Raw genomic sequence first — 21,954 nt, forward strand, 5'->3', positions numbered from 1 at the left:
GAAAATAAATAGAATTCATTGCAATAAAGATTAAATTTCAAACGAAGTTGACGTGATAAATGACGGTTAATGAAGTGTTTAATGGAACTCAATATTTTTAGATCTATAACAGATGCTAGTACCTAGTCAGCTTTAAACAAATTATATTAAAGTTGTGACTTATTGACACATTAGAGTATAAAAAATAAAAAAATTAATATCCACATCAACTGTATAAACAAATAAATTTATTGAACCTGTAAAACTGAAAATTCTGCTATAAAATCCACTTTCCATAAGTATATATCTTATTATAAATTATTTGTAAAATGTTAATGAAGATTTTATTTTAAGTTACCACGTATAAATTTCAAGTTGATGTATAAATCAACAAATACATACCTAGTATGACTAAAAACGACTGAATAATGAATCAAAACAGAGATCGGTCGAAAAAACATGTCAATATGATGGACGGTCCGTGTAGTGCCTCCTAAAGAATAACCAGAGCCGGACTACGAAGAAAATTATACATATCTAATAAATCAAAAATTTTAAATTATGATTTTGGCGAATGAGATTTCGATTTTTTTAACAAGGAATTGAGGATCATCGCCAAAACTTCGTCCTAATACAATATAATGCCCGTCCACATACAGCAGTTTTAATTACAGGAGTGGATCGGCCCGGACTCAAATCCTATCGAGCATTTATATTATAAACTTGGGCCAGTACTAGCCACGACTTCAGACCACAAAATGGCGCGTACTGGAGAATATGTAAAAATAACTCGATAAATTCAAGATTCTAAAGTCATAGAAAGGACTAGAGACGTTTCACCACGAGCGTGCTACTTAAATCGATTTTTTTTTTCGTTATTATGATAAGCAGTACTCTAAAGAATATTAAATACGCCCCTGGAAATATATATATGATGTACGATTCAATCGTTTTCTCTTGTAAAAGACACCAATAAATATCAACTGGTCACAGCGGGTAACACACCCTGTAGGGAACCCAAACATGTTATATACAATCATCCGTCTTGGTTGTAGTCGCTGTACCTTGAATTTTCGTTTTTTTTTAGTCTTTATCGCTTCTACAGCCACCTTTTAATAATTCAATTAACTGCTCCATCGATATTTATAACAGAATTATCAGTTTCGTTAAAATGCGATTCCTTATCGTACCAAATGCGTTCGCCAAATCTACAAACTATCTATTTCAGTCTAGTCCATCATATGTTGATGTTAATTTCTTTTTCTGCATTATTACAGATTTCTTTGGTCCATTTAGCGGCGGATATAGAACTGAGAAACCATACCATACAAGAAGTACAAACGTATTGTTCAACTCAGCTGGTAAGTGGAATAGGATAGGATAGGATAGGATATTGGATAGGTGTGACCTAGAGATGGTGGTAGTTGCTTAAAAAATACCCACCCAGACTTTAGCTCAACTAATATAAAAGCTGTGGGTGAGTTATTAACTGTAAAACATTGGGTAGCACAGTTTAAACGAGACTGAACGACCTAAGAAGACCAGCAACTCAGTGGTCGACCAAATGGGGTGACGACTCCAGATATGCTGAGGAAAATCCACGAAGCGTTTGAAAATGTTTCCATTGAGTTTTTTGTCAATGTTTCACAGTAATAAAACTAAATTTTTGCGCCGTTTCATTAATATAAAAGGAGAACCGGATCCAAATAAAGTTTCTACTACTGGCGCCATCTACAAACCACGGTCCACACCCAACCAACTCGGCCGGTGCAAAATAATCTTATTGATAGGATGGAATCTGTTTTTCTTTAACAATGATAATTGACACTTTTTAGAAATTCACAATAGTTAATTAACATTCAGTGTTATCTCACAGTAGTTATATTTACAAAATTATTATGTACTACGTGAATAGTTTAGATTTTGTATACCAATATTTAATTAACGATTCTAGTCAATTAAAATTTTTTAACACTTACAAATAAGACGGACGGAAGACTGAACTGAACGATCATATGACATGTCGTCCGACAGGAGCGCCATTCTGGTGAAATTATAATTTACCTCTACCCTCCATAATTTTTGTATTATATAAATCACAGTATTGATAAAATTAATTATTGTAATTGTTAATGTTTATTGGAAAGCCACTGGACTTTCGTGATATGTTGAAGATGCGTAGGTACATTCTATGTACAGAATGTACTATAAATTTTCAAATAGATACTATCAATACTGTTAATTGGATACTAAATTTGTTTGTTTTTATCCTTCTTTTTGCAGAATTCGTTTTGGGAGTGTTTGAATGCCACTTTCAAAGGTAAGTAAAACTTTTCAATGTTCGAAATTTTCGTTAAATAAACTGATTAAAAATTAAGTTATATTCAAATTAATAAAATGTCAAATAGCTTTGAATACATAAAGAAAAACTGGTTAATCCAAGGGTTTTCTTTAATACAGCTTCGTTAGTATTCTGTTGAGTTTCACAGTTTTCTATGCATAATACAAAAAATGATTATAAAAACGATAATGTCTAGTCAAACACGCCGCAGTTGCCAAACTTCTTTCGACAAATTCTGCTATATTTGTGGAAAATTTATGATGAAATCGCAAGCCTTCGTTCCTCTGGGAAACTAAATAATAACTCGCAAATTATCTGTTATTAACAATGTCTGTCTACTTAATAAATTATTCACCCCAGTTACTTCTAGTTAGTGAGGTTATATTTATTGAATAGGGGACAAATTAATATGTTTTCCATTAAATGAAAATACAGAAAGGTTTTAGAAATCTACTGAATTTGCTAACTGCTAAAATATAAAGAATAAAAATTCAAAAAAGATACGTGAGTTATAATAAAAAACAAAATATAGTGATAAATATGTATATCTAAAAGTTTGTTTTTTTCAATACGAGGAAGGTGTTTGAAGTTGTTTGGCTCTAATAGAACTTTCGAGACGTATATAGAAAATTATAATAACAAATGGAATACTTTGTCACGCCTTAATACGTTTAACAATTGTCATATTCCGGAATTAGAAACAATTGATACCGACGATGAAGATCTAAACAGGACCGAACTCATTTCAGTCATCAAATAAGTATCATTTCACTCAATTTAAATTTAAAACATCAACTTTTCCACAACCTAACCTAACTAAATAATAAAAGAGTTACACGTAATTAATAAAGACATACGAAACCTCCGTTATTTTCAACGAACAACTTTTATAGAAAGAAATAAAAAAAAATCAATTTCAAAATGTTTGATTTCAAATAAATCGTAAACAAAAAACTGTTTATGTTTATGGAAACTAATTTTTAAGGTTAAGTTTTCGGTTTACAGAAGTAGTTAGAAAACGGTCGAGTTGTGACAGTATTCTCGAAAAATTAAAAATAATTTTCCGACTTAAAACAGTGTTTATTACTAGAAAAAACAGTTTCAGTTATTCACATTTTTTAAAGTCTTTTACAATGTTAAAATAAATCCACTTCAACACGTTGTTTTCTGAACTTAACTTAAAGAAACGAAACAAAAACAAAATGGCCTGTCAAAATAAAATGACTGCATGCGTTATCTATACACGTTACAGATTTTTTTGTACTGGTATTTCTGCGCATGTACCTGCGCAGACAATCGGCGTGAAAACAATTCTGCGCAGTTGCGAGAAATCTTTATGAAATTGATAACGTTTATATTTATGTTTTATCTCAGAAGTAATTTATGGTAGATGTTCAAGTCCATTGGGAGACAGTTTTTGAAATCCTCTGGTTCGAATAACAGCCTTTTACAAACTATCCAGGTTAGTTTAATTGAGGTTAACTGATTCGTGAAGCCGTATCTGAATTCACTTCAAAATTTATGACCAGTCATCTGTTATGGTAAACCGAAGTTTACGATTTCTATACGAAATCGTTTATTGTTAGTTGTACGGTTGTCATTTTTGTATTATAAAACTACCCACGTGCCTAACACGGAAACGGAATTTTAAAATAATGAAAAGTATCACGAATTCGAATGTCGAAAAATCTTATCTTATACCGAGTTTATAATAGGTTTGTTTCCACTAAGAATAAATCGGTTGGCGTTTCTAATGATTAACTGTGATAATTAGTAAATAAAAAAACAAATCTTTTCTACAAAAATAATAAAAGATTAATAATATTTTTGGAAAATTAAATCGAGAAAATTAGGTGTTTAATCACGTGACATTAAACACGAATCGGAAAAGTGTGACGTCACACCTGTTGTAGCTGTCATTTTCGTATAACATGACCAAGTTATTTCGAGTTTTCAATAATTATTGTTAAATTAATAAAGTTCATTTCTAGTTTAATCTTGAAAGACAGTTATAATTTGCCATGGAATCAAGATTTAATAAAGCAAACTACAGTAATTTACCCAAAATTAACGCCGTTAGCTCGACAAATTTTTTACAATTAACAACTATTTCTGTTCATCGAAAATCCGCAGAGTTAAAACTTATATATAAGTATTATATGAAGAATGAACAAATTCTTATTTCATTAGCAGTTACGCAGTCAGAGAGTCGAATTTACCCACTGTATAGTAAAAATACTGATTTTGAGGTTAGCCAATACAAAATCAATAACTTTAAGTCGTAACATTTTATATGTGGTATATTATGGTAGATTTTGCAAAATCATAACTTTTACTATACGTTTATAAATAGATACATCAAGTTTTGTTTGGTACTTACATTAAAATGATCTTCACAGAAATAATTTGTGGTATTAGTTGATAAAGTAACAGCATTTTACCTCCTTGCCCGTTTTAACCACTTTCTTCGTATTTCTTTATTGTTTGGAACGTGTATGAATAATTTGTCTGGCGTTTTTATCGTTGTATTTTCACATTAGGGCACTATACAGTATTTATAATACGAGGAGTTTATTATTTATTAAAAAACACGATTGACTGTCATAAACAAACACAGCTGTTTCTCGAATTGTGACATAATTAAAGACGCCATGACAGTCTTGTCCTTTTTCGCGGTCAATTCAAAATTTATTTCTAAAAACTCAAAATACTAACGTATAAAACCTATTTTTTCTTAAAATAATATATTTTTGGGATGAAATAGATGCTAAGCTATAGTTTTAAACTAATCGTTAACTAGCCTATTAAAGTATCCAATTGAAATGGGTGTTGCCTGATTGGTATTCAACTAAAAAACATTTAAAGTGCAACTATGTAGATAGAATGAATTATCACTATTAAAAAATATATTGCGAATACTTATTCACATTATTTGAATAATATATGCCGATAACAAGTTACTATTACCATACGTAATTATGTTTTTTTATTAAAATTCCTACTTTTTGTACCCAAAGAAATGTAATTGCAAGATGTTCGTATTTTCATTGGATTTGTTAAAATGTCCAACGTAATAAACAGTCAAACGAAGAACTTTTTGCATTTGATTGTTTTCGTTTCGATACTTAATCAATTAAGAAACTCTTTTGTTTAAAAACACCGCAGAAATAGGACGAGAATTATTTTTTAAACGCTCTATATTCAAGAGTAAGTTGATTTCCTTGAACTTCAACCCAGATAAAAACATCCAGAGCTGGAGAGAGAATGCAAGGGATCAAAAGAAGTGGAGAGAAATTACATTGCTATGGACTTAAATAGTTTCCAAGACGTAGAGCTCGATTGGTATTGGACAAACAACATTATACGATATACGAAAGCTTAGTAGTGATTTTTGAACTAGTTCCAAGACTAAACAAGAAGAAAACATAGTGAAAATGGAATAAAAACATCGAAAAACCAATATCATGATCGTTAGACGATATTTCTAACGACAATTACATGAATGGAAATGAATTTGATGATGTTTAACAGGAATTTTTTCATACCCGCAAACTTACATATCTTTTTAAGGTTATAATAGATATTTTCTACACATATCTTGTTTCCATTTAGAATATAATTCAAGTACAAACAAATTATTGATGTCAACACAAAAATTAAACGTCTTATTCGCAAATCAAATTTGTTTTTATTATTTCTAGATATTTCTAAATCTAAAAACTCTAAATTTAATCTTTTTATTTTTAATATTTCGATACTGTGTATATAGATGGCGCTACTAGTATTAAATCCAAATGATTTTCAGTTAGCCGGTACGTTCGAAAGACACTTGTTTAAATTTGACAGCTGTCATACTATTTGTTTGTGAGCTAATATCATTTTGAGTATTTTAGGATAATCAACCAAAATCCCACCTGTTTCTCGGTCAATTTGTTTGTTATAGTTTCATTTCTAAATTTTCTTCTTATTCAATTCCAAATAATTTATTTTTACTTTTATATATATAATATAATATAAATATAATTTTTCAGTTTATTTTGGATCCTATTTACCAAACACTCCCGACGGACTTGTGTAGTCTCGTACTTATCCTCAACCAGTTTGGTTTAATTTACACTCGCTTAATGATACAAAAAGTAAAAAGTGAGAAGCGAAAATCCCATCGTGAATTCAGGACCATCAAATGTTGTTTATACTTTTTCTTTCCAACTTAATTAACACCCAAAAATGATTACTACAAAATTTATCCATTTGATTGATGATTCATTTAATAAAATGATTGTTTCGAACAAAAACTATAATTTAATTTCGTTCAAATCTGTAACTCAAAATAAACTTCAATAGGCTAGTTGACAAAATTTGGAAATTAGTTTAAAACTATAGCTTAGCATCTATTTCACACCGAAAATATATTATTAGTTTTTAGAAATAAATTTTAAATTGACCGCCGAAAAAGGCCAAGACTGTCATGGCGTCTTTAATTATGTCATAATTCGAGAAACAGCTGTGTTTGTTTATGACAGTAAATCGTGTTTTTTAATAAATAATAAACTCCTCGTATTATAAATACTGTATAGTGCCCTAATGTGGAAATACAACGATAAAAACGCCAGACAAATTATTCATACACGTTCCAAACAATAAAGAAATACGAAGAAAGTGGTTAAAACGGGCAAGGAAGTAAAATGCTGTTACTTTATCAACTAATTCCACAAATTATTTCTGTGAAGATCATTTTGATGTAAGTACCTAACAAAACTTGATGTATTTATTTATAAACGTATAGTAAGAGTTATGAATTTTGCAAAATCTACCATAATATACCACATATAAAATGTTACGACTTAATTAAATTAAAGTTATTGAAACTTTGTATTCGTTAACCTCAAAATCAGTATTTTTATTATACAGTGGGTAAATTCGACTCTCTGACTGCGTAACTGCTAATGAAATAAGAATTTGTTCATTCTTCATATAATACTTATATATAAGTTTTAACTCTGCGGATTTTCGATGAACAGAAATAGTTGTTAATTGTAAAAAATTTGTCGAGCTAACGGCGTTAATTTTGGGTAAATTACTGTAGTTTGCTTTATTAAATCTTGATTCCATGGCAAATTATAACTGTCTTTCAAGATTAAACTAGAAATGAACTTTATTAATTTAACAATAATTATTGAAAACTCGAAATAACTTGGTCATGTTATACGAAAATGACAGCTACAACATAGCGTTTCGCGAGGTGTGACGTCACGCTTTTCTGATTGGTGTTTAATGTCACGTGATTGAACGCCTCATTTTCTCGATTTTATTTTCCAAAACTATTATTAATTTTTTATGATTTTCGTAGAAAAGTTGTTTTTTTATTTACCAATTATCATGGTTAATCGTTAGAAACTCAAAGCCATCCGATTTATGTTTAGTGGAAACAAGCCTATTATCAAAAATTTACATTTTTGAATATGTTTTATTCTGAAAACGTCTACTACAAAAAGAAAGTGACAAAACATAAGTTATGAGTTGCTAGTGGAATCGTGGTACTATTCTGCACGAGTTTTACCCTATATATACAGGATGTTTCGAAAAATGTGCCCTTGTCTCTAAGAAAAACATTTACCATGATTTTGCCGAAACATATATGGAAAAAGTGAAAAGAGATTACGTTGAAAAATAAATATATTTTTTTTTGTTTTCGTATCGTGTATAATTAATAATATCTTTTATATATTTTTGTTGATTTTGAGCTATGTACTTCTTAAGTGATTCAATTTATTCTATTATTCGAACGTTGTGGTTTTTTGTTACATTACACGTATGTGATTTTCGAGCTATATCATTTCTGCATTCTCCTCTAACATATCAAATATTTTTTTAGTACATTTTTGAATCTACCGTTCAAAATTACGTCATCTGTCATATATCTTGTTCTCAAATTGTTTTTTAATCGAGATTAATATATAATATTAAGTTATTTAATATAAAAATGTATGAAATTTATCGATATCCACCTTGTATATTCCCACTAACCACGACCACGAACTTGAGGGCCAGCCGTGGCGACTAACCAGCCCATAAATCTAAGTATATCGTGGACATCCCAGCACGGTGCAAAATCAAGTAGCCTCGTATCGCACATCTTCCCACTAAACAATGTCAATTGGGATCATTGGCGTCGACGGGGGTATTAAAAAAATATTTAATCATTATCAGTTTACTTATTTCTTTGTAGATATGTCGAGAGGTGATTCGTGGTCGGGTAGAAAATGTTGTCCGTTACCTCACAGCGATAGCTGTAGACGAGCTTGTATTACAGCTACTTCTAGTTTCGATCTTACCAAAGGCTGTAGGCATAGCGACGAAATCGCTTTCTTCAGCTGTCTCGAACGCCAAGAAGGTAAATATCCATTTCATTATATCAAATGTTAAATTAAGATTATCTTTTGGTTTCAGCTGGTTCGGATTGTTGCAATAATGCAAGAAACGAAGACTGCAAATCAGCTTGCGTTGATTTATTCCATAGAGAATTATCACCTAGTAAATTACAAAGACAAAAAGTGAAAGAATATTGCGAAAATGACAATCCTCGCGTTACCGATTGCATTAAGAATCTTATTAAAGTGACACCTGTTAAAAGCACTCATAGACGTACGTAATTTAACTACAGTTGTCTTCTTTTTATAACAAACCATTATTTCAGATCTGCATTGTTGCGATAAATCGAATATTATGAAATGTAGAGATTCTTGCAAAAAAGTATTGACTACAATGACAACCATTCAAGAAATTATTGATGGTCTTCAAGTTGGCGGTTGCGGTTTACCAAACCCTCAGGTAACCTTCGAAATGTACCTCTGAAAATTGTAGCATCTTATCAAAATACTTCGTTTTTGGTTTTTATTATTTATATCACTAAATAACGAAGGATCAAGCTTTTTCCAAAATGAAATACATCATCTTGTTAAGAGCTGTACTAGAAATCAATTCATGAACAATCAAGTTCGCTTAACCAATGAAAAAAAGGTTTATTTTGTTTTTAAAAACACTGTATTCCTACCCTTTAATATCTAGTCCTTTATTGGGCACAATTTGAATTATCCATGTCGTTTCTTGTTCATTTTATCAAGACTTAGGGGTGAAACCAATTATCTAAAGGTACCTAGAGGTTCCGGTACACTATTACCAGATAATATCTGCTGAATGTAACAGCCTTTTAAAGTATTTAAGACACAATAAAACACATTTCGTTTTCGAAATTATCTAATTGCACAACTTACAACCACATTGTCGAATCTCTGTTTTTTCTATACTCTACTCTAACCTAACAAAATTCCAGAACGAAACTTAAAATTATTAATAAACTGAAAGCGTACGCCACCTATCGGCCAATAGCGCAACTACAAACGTAAGTTTACAAGTAAACTGTAAATATAATAAAAGGTGTGTTTACTTCTTTTCGAATGACGTTTCTTATTAATCCAAATATGTAGTACAAACCAAACGAAATCTTCGATGCATACGAATTATTGTGAACATTTTGTTGAACATTGAAATTATTATCTAGGAATACTTCTGGCAATGTTTTTTGAAACCAGAAATCGGATCTGAATCGTCCTCGAATTCTGAAAAGATATCCAGAATTGATAGAGTCGGAATAGACAGCGCCAAATGGCATTGTTGTCAACGGGCCGCCTCTTCTCACTGCGCTAGATTGTGTTCGAAGACTTTCACGAAATTTTGGTCGACGTCTTGGGATGAATTTAGAAATAAATGCCTCAGTCAAGTAGCCGAAGAAAGTTTGAGATCTTGTATAGATGAAGGTGTGTATCGATAATAATAATAATAATAATAATAATAATAATAATATAAAAGAAATATATACAAGTTGTTGATTTTTAGTTGACGAACCTTGTGAATTGGGATGCGATGGACTAAGTTTTTGTACTAATTTTAATAATAAACCAACGGAATTGTTTCGTGCTTGTACTTCGCAAGCCGACGAAGCCGCGAGGAACGACGTCGCTTTATGGCAACAACAAAATAATATTTCTCTCGGTAAAAAAATCGAAATACGAATCAATATTTTGTTCGTAATGTATTTTTCTTTTTTTTAGCGCCAGATTTGACGCTTCCTCTTAAATCGACATCGAAATGTTCTCCGAATATTTGGAAAGCCGTCGCTTGTACTCTACAGATAAAACCGTGTTCGAGGACATCACACGCTAACCAAATTTGCAGAGATGTTTGTTTGGACATTCTGTATCAATGCGTGGATTGGACTAGAGTATCTCCCGCACATTCACCTGAATCTATTTGCGAAATTTTATCTCCCGAAGATCCTGACGATTCCTGTGTAAGATTACAAACGTATCTGAATCCTTCTTCATACAAATCCTCGAAAATCACCGGACAAGTTTTTAGTCCTTGTAAAGGAAATCCTTGTGAATCACATGAAGTTTGTATGATAAATAGGGATTGTATGAATGGACATAATTGTAAACCTTACATATGTACTCCAGGATGTAAATTAGGTAATTTAACACATACTATATGTATATATATTTTTTTATTTATATATTTATATTCAGGCGAAGTTTCACCTTACATGGTACCCGACGGTACTTACGTTCGAGTACCTATACCAAATCATCCGGAAGGTTGCGTGAATATTTGTAAATGTACCAAAAATAAAATAGAAGAATGCAAACGGTTAATCTGCGTGCCATTAACTTCCTGTCTTCTGGGTAATACTCAGGAGCTTCACGGAGCTGTTTTCAACCAGGATTGTAATAAATGCAGTTGTTATGCGGGGGAAACTATTTGCAGTATAAAACAATGCGAAAGTACTAGTTTAAGCGGTAGGAATACAGCTTACACTACGTTACCTTGTAACTGTCCTCCCCATTACGTACCTGTATGTGGAAGAAATGGAGTTACTTATGCTTCGACATGTTTAGCTAAGTAAGTTATTTCAATGAATTTTATTCAAATGAATTCGTGGTTTTATTATTAAGGTGCGCCGATTTGAACGATGCGGATATTGAACATTATCCTTGTCAGAATCCTTGCAAGATGAATACGTGTCCTGTTGGTCAAAAGTGTGTTCCGAATCCACAAGTTTGTTTGACACTTATGCAAAAACCTTGCAAACAATACGAATGTAGTAAGTATTAATATTTCTTCTATTATTTATTTTTTCAACTATCACCGTATATTGAAATATTATATTTCAAATATTTTAAAACCGATCTCGTAGTGACATCTTCCGTCGGATATATTAAGAAAGGAATAAAACATACCTGTAAAAACGGAGTTAGGTACAGATTTAGCTATTGTCCGGAAGATGGCGCTGTAAACGTATTACAATTTTATTACCATAAATAGAATTTAAACTACGTGCTATTCTATCACATTATTATATCAAAAGCTATGAATTATAGTACGAAATAAATCTAGAAAATCTCTGATATTGAAGTATTTCAATGATATAAGTTTAGTTGTTATTGCAGTAGATTTTTTTATCGCTTATACAAAAGATGAAACATCTTTCACTCTTTTTATATTTATGTTATGAATAGTATCAATTCCAATTCACAATCATTATTTCATTTAATAATCAACAATTAATAATTTAATCACAAATTTAGTTAGATATAATGCTGCGCCCTCTCTGTCTAAACGGATGAATTACGATTCAAAATGTCTGTAAAATAGGTAGCTGCAATAAATAATATTAGTTTGTCTATTTTCCGTAAGATGGAAATACGTCATAATATATACAGGAAGTTAATTTTCCTATAAATAAATTGATTTTCATGAATCCTACTTTTTTTTCCAGTAAATGGTTCGGTAACGTGTTCTCTCCTTCCAAAAGACCCCGTATGCGACGTAGATAATCAGGAATACGAAAATTCATGTCTACTAGCTCACCATAACGCAAAATTAGCATACAGGGGACCTTGTTTAACAAAATGCAAACACAAATCTGAAGTATGCGGTTTTAATGGTAAAACGTATCTATCTGAATGTGCCGCGTCAGCTGATATGGTAGCGGTAGACTACGAAGGACCTTGCGTAGCTATGGGACTTATAACAAATGTTAAAAGTAGACAGTGTCCTGGAGTACAATGCCCTAAATTACAGAATCCCAACTGTATCGGTAATTATTTCGATTTAACTAACATTTATCAAAAAATAATATTTTTTTTTTTTAATTTATAGGTGTTACACCTCCTGGTGCTTGTTGTCCTATTTGCGGAGGTGCTCTTCGTTTACTTTACTCAAAAAAACAAATAGATAGAGCTTTATTTGCTTTACATAACGTCACAACGAAACCTTTGAATTTACAATCGGTACTACAAGCGTTAGAAAGACAAATACAAGTGGCACAATGTACTTTGAAAGGATATCTAACAGTTGAATCGGATATATTCGTTATAGTACAAAGTACGGAAAGGTAAAAAAATAAAAAGTATATTTAAAACTATTTTTCTATATGTTTAACGTTGTTTTTTTTAACAGGAATCCATCGGATCTTCAACAAGAAGCTTGTATAAGAGAAGCGGAAAAAATATCGAGTCTTATCACCATTCAAAGTCCTAGAATAGTTAGCGAATTAAGCCTCAGTTCCTTGACCGTTGCTAGTATAGTACATACACAAATAAACGCATCTGCCAGTAATCGTTTTATAAATTTGAAATTGTTACTATTACTTATTATATTTAATGCAGTAAACAAAAAATTATTTACAATTATTTGATTAGAATAACGTCGTTGGTCACTTTTACTAATAGTTTGTTATCGGTGAAATAGGTGACCGTATATTTTTTTTATTACCTGACTGATCCTACCAAAAATATATCGTGATCATGCTCAAGAAACTGAGGCCAAAGCAGTCATATTTTGATTTAAAGATTTATCATATATTAAGAAAATTATCTGTGATACGTTATTCATTAAGAATTGTCTATCTACCTATTATTAATTTAGTTGTAAATATATAAATAATATGGAACCTCATTACTGTATAAAATAGTTTAGATGATTAAATTTACTTTGCGGAAAGAAGAATTGGTATAGATGTTATGTCGATCCTTATTTTGTTTTACAATCATTTATTGTATTTATTTAATTTTTTCTAATATTTTTAATCGATAACTCAATTTCGATCGATTGATTTATCCAAGTTTTGTTTTCGAGTACTTGATACAGGATACGGCAGTCGATTCTGATTTATTATAATCACATCACGTTTATTTTTCAGGAATCCCCACAATACATGATATAAATAAAATTCTGGAAAATCTTATTAACAGACTGTTTTCGATAAAATAAATTGATATTGATGAAGACATGGCACACTAAATTATTACCTTGGTTTAATGGAAATGTTGGTGATGAAGTTGATGAAGATTTTGATCAGTATCTGAATTTTTGGAAAGAGACTTCAATCTGACACTTATTTTGTTCGCTGTTTTCAAAAATCTTCACCCACAACTTTATCTGGTTAGACTAAGAACTTGCTAATTTCAAATTGAGCTCGGTTTGATAAAACGTTTTCACAGTAAACGCTCGGTGATTTATATTAATTATTTTCTTTATACTATTAGACATTTATTTTGCTTAATTTGACATTAAAAACAAAAAATTATAAAATATAAGATCTCTAAAAACTTTCCATCAACATTTCCCTCTCTAAATTTAGGTGGGAAACCCCAAAGTTGTAGCCCTGGTGAAGAATATGATGTTAACCTTGAAAACTCACCTCGGCCAGTTTTAGAAAGATGCAGAATTGACTGTCGCACCCTGTACTCGTTTATTAAAATGTTACCTGCTCGAAAAGTGTCTGAATGAATTAAAAAATTTCTAATGTTGCCAAAGAAAAATTTCTTAATAATTACAATCATATTAAAAAAAATAATTTCATCGCGTTTTTACCCAATTGTACATTACATACATAAACGTCTATTTTATTTAATTTTGTTGTTTTTTATCTTAATTTTTTATCGAAACATTTTCCGTAAAATATAATAAAAAATATTAACGTTGTTTACTTTTGTTTTATTTTAATAATAGACCCAACTAACATCCCTCTGAACTATATAATTTACTGCGAGGAACAGATTCAAGATCTATAAGGTTTGGATGTGATTTTCAAAAATTGTAGCCTTGACAAGATCAGTTGTACGAGCAGACAGCAAAGGCTACAACAACAACTGGAAAGTGGGACTGTCCCAGAAAAATTGCGGAAACTATAGATAGAGAACAAGAGGATACAAACAGTACAACAGCCTTTGTGTTGAGTGAAAGCTATTGGTGACCTATTCGAAAGGAAAACTGTCTTTCCAGACAGAACAAAACAAGAATCAATTATCGAAGGGGATTATTCTACTAGCAACCATCAATTTAGTAACAGACAGCTACTTCAAGGAATAAGAAATGGTCTAAGAACTAATAAAGTATTTGCAGGAACAGTACTAAAATTAGTTTTAAGATTTTTGGAACGATCAATGAGAATTTAACATATAATAAAAATTTGTGGTCAGAGGTTCTTTGTGTTAAACTTTATTTTCCTCATTTTGGAAACCTAGTCAACTATCAATCATCTTTTTCTATTTTATAGCTAATTTTCAAGTTTTTTCTTTTTCTATTTTCAAGTTTTATTGTTTCTTTGTCAAAATCTAGTCGATTTCCCGTCAATGCACAACATGGACAAACAAAATGCTCGATGACTTTTTATTTTTTTTTGGTTTTCTTTTTATCAATCCTTGGTGATATATCCTGAGGTTTGGCTCTGATTCCCGTATCAACAGCACCTTCAATTGGTGTCTGTGTATTACTGTTAGATAAACATAACCTAACCTAACTTTATTTAACCTTCAATTGGTGTCTGTGTGTTACTATTTGATAAAAATAACGTTATTTAACCCAAACTAACCTTCAATTGTTGTCTGTATGTTACTGTTTGATAAACATAACCTAACCTAACGTTATTTAATCCAAACTAACCTTCAATTGATGTCTGTGTGTTACTGTTTGATAAAAATAACCTAACCTAACATTATTTAACCTTCAATTGGTGTCTGTGTGTTACTATTTGATAAAAATAACGTTATTTAACCCAAACTAACCTTCAATTGATGTCTGTGTGTTACTGTTTGATAAAAATAACCTAACCTAACTTTATTTAACCTTCAATTGGTGTTTGTGTGTTACTATTTGATAAAAATAACGTTATTTAACCCAAACTAACCTTCAATTGTTGTCTGTATGTTACTGTTTGATAAAAATAACGTTATTTAACCCAAACTAACCTTCAATTGATGTCTGTGTGTTACTGTTTGATAAAAATAACGTTATTTAACCCAAACTAACCTTCAATTGGTGTCTGTGTGTTACTATTTGATAAAAATAACGTTATTTAACCCAAACTAACCTTCAATTGTTGTCTGTATGTTACTGTTTGATAAACATAACCTAACCTAACGTTATTTAATCCAAACTAACCTTCAATTGATGTCTGTGTATTACTGTTTGATAAAAATAACCTAACCTAACATTATTTAACCTTCAATTGGTGTCTGTGTGTTACTATTTGATAAAAATAACGTTATTTAACCCAAACTAACCTTCAATTGATGTCTGTGTGTTACTGTTTGATAAAAATAACCTAACCTAACTTTATTTAACCTTCAATTGGTGTCTGTGTGTTACTATTTGATAAAAATAACGTTATTTAACCCAAACTAACCTTCAATTGATGTCTGTGTGTTACTGTTTGATAAAAATAACCTAACCTAACTTTATTTAACCTTCAATTGGTGTCTGTGTGTTACTATTTGATAAAAATAACGTGATTTAACCCAAACTAACCTTCAATTGATGTCTGTGTGTTACTGTTTGATAAAAATAACCTAACCTAACATTATTTAACCTAAACTAACCTCATTTAATCTGACATAACCTAACCTAACCTTATTTAACCTTCAATTGGTGTCTGTGTGTTACTGTTTAATAAACTACATTCCATTGTAGACTTCGTAGTCTTAATTTTTAGTTTATCTATTTCAAAATTTTTCATTTAATAAAATCATAAATATAAATTGAAATTCGGTATGAATTTAGTATCTTGTCTATCAATTTAAACAGAACGTGTTAAAATCCAATTCATATATAACTGATTTAATTCCTAAATGAGAATGTGAAATAACTAGGAATCGTCGATTTTCGTTTATTCCCGAAGGAGTTCGCACCGACACACACTCACTCACACACATGTGGGCGGTTCGGGTTCAGTTTTCCGTTGGAAGTTTATGCGAAGTTTTACGCCTGGAGTTGCCGGCGAAACTTCGGTATTTTCGTGATGTCGAAAAAAACTTTTTCTCTCCGAGTTGTTTCTCACAAACTTCATTAAATTACTGGTAAGTTTGATGTGAAATTCAGTTTTTGGAAAGAATTTAATCCAATTTATGTATGGGAATTTTCGTATTTTTTATTATATTAGTAAATAAATTCAAAATAGACTTGGAAAGAAAACTGCTGATTCTATTTCATTATTTACCAAACGTATGAGGAATTTCCATGAAAAGAAAGTGGAAAAACTTTCACACCCAACTGCACTAATATTTATTTCACCAACACAATATTTCACAACGCGAGTTATTTCTATTCCTTTTGAAAAATCTTTTGTGCCCAACTTTTATTTATTATTCAAAAGATATATATCGAAAATTCACTTTGATGGAAGCACTCAAAGACGCGGAAATCCTTTCAAACGATAGCTTGTTTCAAATATAATGAATAAGTTCAAATTGAAAAGATCATAAAGAATTTTTAGTTGCGTTTCCTTTTGTCTATAAAGAATCTGTAAATCGACATCGTATACAATCTCAATTTATTTAATTCCAAGCTAGATCCCCTTTCAAGTTGATCCAAAGTTGACCAAAAACTCGGAGCATGGTCCAAAGATAGATGACCTGACTTTGTCTACCAAGGTAGACGTTCTTCCAAGGTCCAGAATCCCACCTAGACATTTGGAAGACCTACTTCGGAATCACCTACGTCTTTCCCGAACACCACAACTTACAGAAGCTAAAATAAATGTTATATCTTATAAATATTTGACGCAAGTTCTGAAGTTTTGACTTCAATCGATGCTAGTTCGGATGGTGACATTTCCATCGTCACAGCGTTTGATATTCCGGTCGAAACTCTAATGGATGCAATAAAGAAATTGAATCAGCTTGGTGCTATGAGTTAGATCTGTTAAATATTAACCTGACGACCTAACCAAACTTTTTTCTTCAGTAAGAGTTTAATCCATCGTCTGTTGGATCTAGTTTTGCATTCTTAATAGACGTAGAAAATGTGGGCTTGCCGTAATTTGTGTGATAATTCGATATACATATAGTCGAATTAACTACTCGATTGTTAGACATTATTTAGTGCAGAGGTCCCGTCTGCAAATGACGAATTAACTAATTAAACATTCGCCCTTTGTATTAGTTAGTCCCTCGTCAATTATGGGGTTCGAAATTTAACAGGCGTCGGTGTTTAGACAACAGCCGGTTGTTTGTTCGGATTGGTTTTAACATTACTACAAAATTAATATTATTTAAATTATGTGAATTAAACGATTCGATTTGGAATTTTAAAATAAAAATTCACCTCCACAAGATTTAGCTTTTACAGTTAACGAAAAGACTTGCTGACAAACTTCTGCCTTGGTGGTTAGGTCCAAGAAGTCACAAGGGACTGAATGGGGCGAATAAATCTGTCACTATGATTGATCTTCCGGCCAAAAACTCAAGCACAACAAGCATTATCTTGATCCAACTGTTTTCTTGTACCAAATTGTGAACCATGTCCGTAAAGTTACTGAAAACAATCTTATCTTCAAGTTGGACGTTGATTTTCGCTATTTTTTTTTGTTTTCATTTCTTTTTTTGAGATTTGAACTCTCATCGACTCGTCCTAAGTGTTGAATCGGTTCAGGAAGTTTAATTTAAACGTTTTTGTGCAGGAATTTCTTAGTAAGACCCTCAGTATTGATTAAAAAAAAAACCCATTCGATTTGAATTTATTATTCATTGTTTTACATAACGTTTTATTTATGGGTCCCAAAAACGGAATCGCCGAAACGTCATCAAAAAATAATTTGATATTCCACCAACTCAAAAAGTCGCATCGAATAAAAAAAATATCAGTCGCAATGTATTTTTGATTGTTTATCGACATTCGTGAAAATTTATTTTAGAAAACGAGAATATACGAGGTGTAATGAGAAAATACAATTAATTTTCCTTGGGGGCAGACTTAGATCTTAGTTAGACCCTTTAAAAAAGTCTTGAAGATTAAAGACATCGACGAATGTTTGTCTTTCGGTTAGATATCTAGATTTTAGTTTGTGTTTACGATTCCCCATGCTCTGTACCTCACTTTTAGACGTTTTTCATCTTCCACGAAGTTTTTTTGACAAGTTTTCGAGAAAAATTGATAATCTGCACGAAGGAGTCATTGACGAAAACATTATTGTGAAGCAGTGTATTGTCGCTTCCTATTTTTTTGCTATAGCAAATTCAAAATCAACCCGTCAACGGAAATGGTGTTGAATTTCAATTACCAAATTTGACCCAAAAAAACATCGGTGAGTTAAATGGAAACGTTTAATATTAAAATAGCCCGTGGCTTGCAAAAGATTGTCAATCTGTGAATTTAATTATAGAGATATCAATCAAACGAGAGAGTTTTATCGCTTCCGGTGCATCGAAAAGATTTAGGAGTATAGAGACTAACAACTTTTCGATGTGTAGTGGGAAAAGTGTTTTCATTAATCTTTGAGGGAATTTAGAACGTAATCTTTGATTGTATAGAAATGATAAACTAATAGATTTTTATACGTGACTCTCGTAATTCATATAAAAATAAATGAACTGTTCCAAGTCTTGATAAGTGTCTATAAACACAATTTGCATGATCTTGTTACCGATTTGGGTCCTTAGATCAAAGAAAGCTGGTGTATTAGCACGTGCCAAACAAAACGAGTTTTTTTTTGAATCGATTACAATAGTTTTCATTCATTTTAGAGCTATCCAGATGATTCCAGAACTTGTTACGACTTTATAAAACATTCTGGATCGATTACAATAGTTTTCACTCATTTTAGAGCTATCCAGATGATTCCAGAACTTTTTACGACTTTATAAAACATTCTGGATCGATTACAATAGTTTTCATTCATTTTAGAGCTATCCAGACGATTCCAGAACTTTTTACGACTTTATAAAACATTCTGGATCGATTACAATAGTTTTCACTCATTTTAGAGCTATTCAGATGATTCCAGAACTTTTTACGACTTTATAAAACATTCTGGATCGATTACAATAGTTTTCATTCATTTTAGAGTTAACCAGACGATTCCAGAACTTTTTACGACTTTATAAAACATTCTGGATCGATTACAATAGTTTTCACTCATTTTAGAGCTATTCAGACGATTCCAGAACTTTTTACGACTTTATAAAACATTCTGGATCGATTACAATAGTTTTCACTCATTTTAGAGCTATCCAGATGATTCCAGAACTTTTTACGATTTTATAAAACATTCTGGATCGATTACAATAGTTTTCATTCATTTTAGAGCTATCCAGATGATTCCAGAACTTTTTACGACTTTATAAAACATTCTGGATCGATTACAATAGTTGAACATATTCCAGAACTTTCTAGGCCATTCCAGAAATTTAGCGTTCTTTTCGGAAGTTCATAGAAAAGAACCGAAATATATGTTTTTAACATTTTCCCCATCCACAACCACCCACTACCATCCACTTCGATCAAACTCCTTCAATATAATCGGGAGATCGAGGGGTATTTACCACCCCAACGGGAATTTGATTAGGATTGGTGGTGACAGAGAAAACCGTGTCTTTACGTACTAACAAAGCATTATATATAATATATAAGTTTTTTTCAATATCTTTTAACAGGATTTGACGTGACAAATCATCTTTAACATCTTCTCGGCCATCTTATAAACGTTTAAACCACAATCTGTTGATCTATTTTCACGACAAAACAAAAAACATCCTGTACACAAATGAAAGCCACGGTTTCAGACACGATCAGTGTTCCCAACTCTCAAAAATTTATCCCCCTAAATCCCCAATCAAAATTCCCTAAAACAACATTGAAAATTATATAAATATGTATAAAAATCACGAAAAATATACCATCCCGCATTCTACTAGGGGAAAAAAAACCTTAAGTTGGTAATCCTTGACACGATAGACATCGCATTCGAAAGATTAGGCTTCAGGTTAAACATCTGTAGTTAGTTCACTTTTGACGCATATTATTTAATAACCACACCTCGTACGTTTTTCGGTGTTGTGTCTTTTTTCCTCAGAAGCTTCGTCAGCCGTTATTTTGAATATTTATGGGTTTTTTAATAAGATATTGTTTACTCGGATCAAATTATGGTTAATTCAGAATATTGATAACGGCATTATATTTTAAAATTGAGCGGCGCATTAAAATTTATGACCCTCTCAAAAGATTTAAGAAAGAATCGTTTCTTTGCCACTAAAACTTCGAATATATTTATTCGTTCAACCGCAGTCTTTCTAAATCTTTTATTGCGTATATAAATTTTCTCTTTTTAGCGGGATTTGAGATTGTTTCAATTCACAAGAGATTGTCCGAAAAGTCACTTACTGAAAACGAAGTAAAATTAGATCTACAATAACTTTTCAATTAGTAATATCATTGAAAGAAGTTTTTAAGAAATGTTTTAAATCTGCTAGATCAGGGAGTAAGTCAACAGCCCTGCGTCGATCAACATTTTGGCGACGAACCGTCTTATCCAGTTACAGGATGAATTTTGTGGAGATGGAGGAAAAAAAAATCGGTGGAGTTGATGCATATTCGAAACTAAATAACATTAGTTTCATTAGAACAACAAGGAACGGTTCTAAATCGTGCACCAGCGTTTGTTTGCTAAAACAAATTGCAGAAGATTAATTTGAACAGTCGAATTGATGGATCAACCGACGTACAGACCTTATTTTACACCTAGTGATTTCTTCCTATTCCCGCAGGTCTAAAATAAATACAATCAAACGTTTATTGACTCGAATGATTTATAAATATTTTATTTTATTCGTTTCAAAAGTTAAGAACGCCTAAATTATCTCGATTTTACTAATTTACTGACAGTGGAACTTGTTGTGGGATTTCGGTTAGGATATAAATCATTACACGTTTATTTTTGTCTTTATGAAAATCGTACAAGGTGTTTACGATATAATTGAGGCGTTCAATACATAAAACTGACTCTGTATATACGAAGTATTAAAATTCTACACATTTTTTTTGGTAAAAATATAATTGGACAAAACATTTTGTTTCGTGATTTGAATTTTTTACTACAAATCGAAATTGCTTCATATCGAGTACTCGTTTTGGGTATTTGTAGAAAAATTCTAACCTAGAACAATAATTAGTGAAAATTTTCCGCAGGAATGCTTCTCAGATTCCCGCTGAAGACTTTGTAAAGCCTTTCGGAAGATTTATCTTAATAGTTAGGGCCGGATTAAGCTAGGGGCTTGGAGGGGCTATAGCCCCGGGCCCCA

At 31.4% G+C, this 21,954-nt stretch overlaps 3 protein-coding genes across 6 annotated transcripts in view; 2 read left to right on the forward strand and 1 right to left on the reverse strand.

The window, feature by feature from the left end:
• LOC130899267 (calponin homology domain-containing protein DDB_G0272472-like) overlaps positions 1-5,121 on the reverse strand; it is a 35,933-nt gene extending 30,812 nt beyond the window's left edge. The window contains exon 1 of the mRNA XM_057809070.1: positions 4,701-5,121. The gene's annotated coding sequence lies outside the window, so the exon portion shown is untranslated. The remainder of the gene's footprint in view (positions 1-4,700) is intronic.
• LOC130899262 (reversion-inducing cysteine-rich protein with Kazal motifs) overlaps positions 1-14,367 on the forward strand; it is a 39,605-nt gene extending 25,238 nt beyond the window's left edge. Inside the window, exons 3-15 of one of the 3 annotated variants that reach the window (XM_057809053.1) lie at positions 1,257-1,340; positions 2,263-2,299; positions 8,550-8,714; positions 8,771-8,965; positions 9,018-9,151; positions 9,882-10,137; positions 10,217-10,372; positions 10,432-10,848; positions 10,906-11,278; positions 11,332-11,480; positions 12,156-12,476; positions 12,539-12,773; positions 12,839-14,367. In XM_057809053.1, the coding sequence (XP_057665036.1) occupies positions 1,257-1,340; positions 2,263-2,299; positions 8,550-8,714; positions 8,771-8,965; positions 9,018-9,151; positions 9,882-10,137; positions 10,217-10,372; positions 10,432-10,848; positions 10,906-11,278; positions 11,332-11,480; positions 12,156-12,476; positions 12,539-12,773; positions 12,839-13,076 (2,760 nt within the window). In that variant the 3' untranslated portion in view covers positions 13,077-14,367. Of the gene's footprint in view, positions 1-1,256; positions 1,341-2,262; positions 2,300-6,831; positions 7,062-8,549; positions 8,715-8,770; positions 8,966-9,017; positions 9,152-9,881; positions 10,138-10,216; positions 10,373-10,431; positions 10,849-10,905; positions 11,279-11,331; positions 11,481-12,155; positions 12,477-12,538; positions 12,774-12,838 lie in introns of those variants that run through there. The other 2 variants (XM_057809055.1, XM_057809056.1) reach the window with 2 other exon arrangements.
• Positions 14,368-16,600: 2,233 nt separating this feature from the next.
• LOC130899268 (synaptotagmin-15-like) overlaps positions 16,601-21,954 on the forward strand; it is a 77,749-nt gene continuing 72,395 nt past the window's right edge. For both annotated transcript variants that reach the window (XM_057809071.1, XM_057809072.1), the window contains exon 1: positions 16,601-16,737. The gene's annotated coding sequence lies outside the window, so the exon portion shown is untranslated. The remainder of the gene's footprint in view (positions 16,738-21,954) is intronic.

This window comes from Diorhabda carinulata, chromosome 11, assembly GCF_026250575.1.
Source record: "Diorhabda carinulata isolate Delta chromosome 11, icDioCari1.1, whole genome shotgun sequence".
Classification (NCBI taxonomy): domain Eukaryota; kingdom Metazoa; phylum Arthropoda; class Insecta; order Coleoptera; family Chrysomelidae; genus Diorhabda; species Diorhabda carinulata.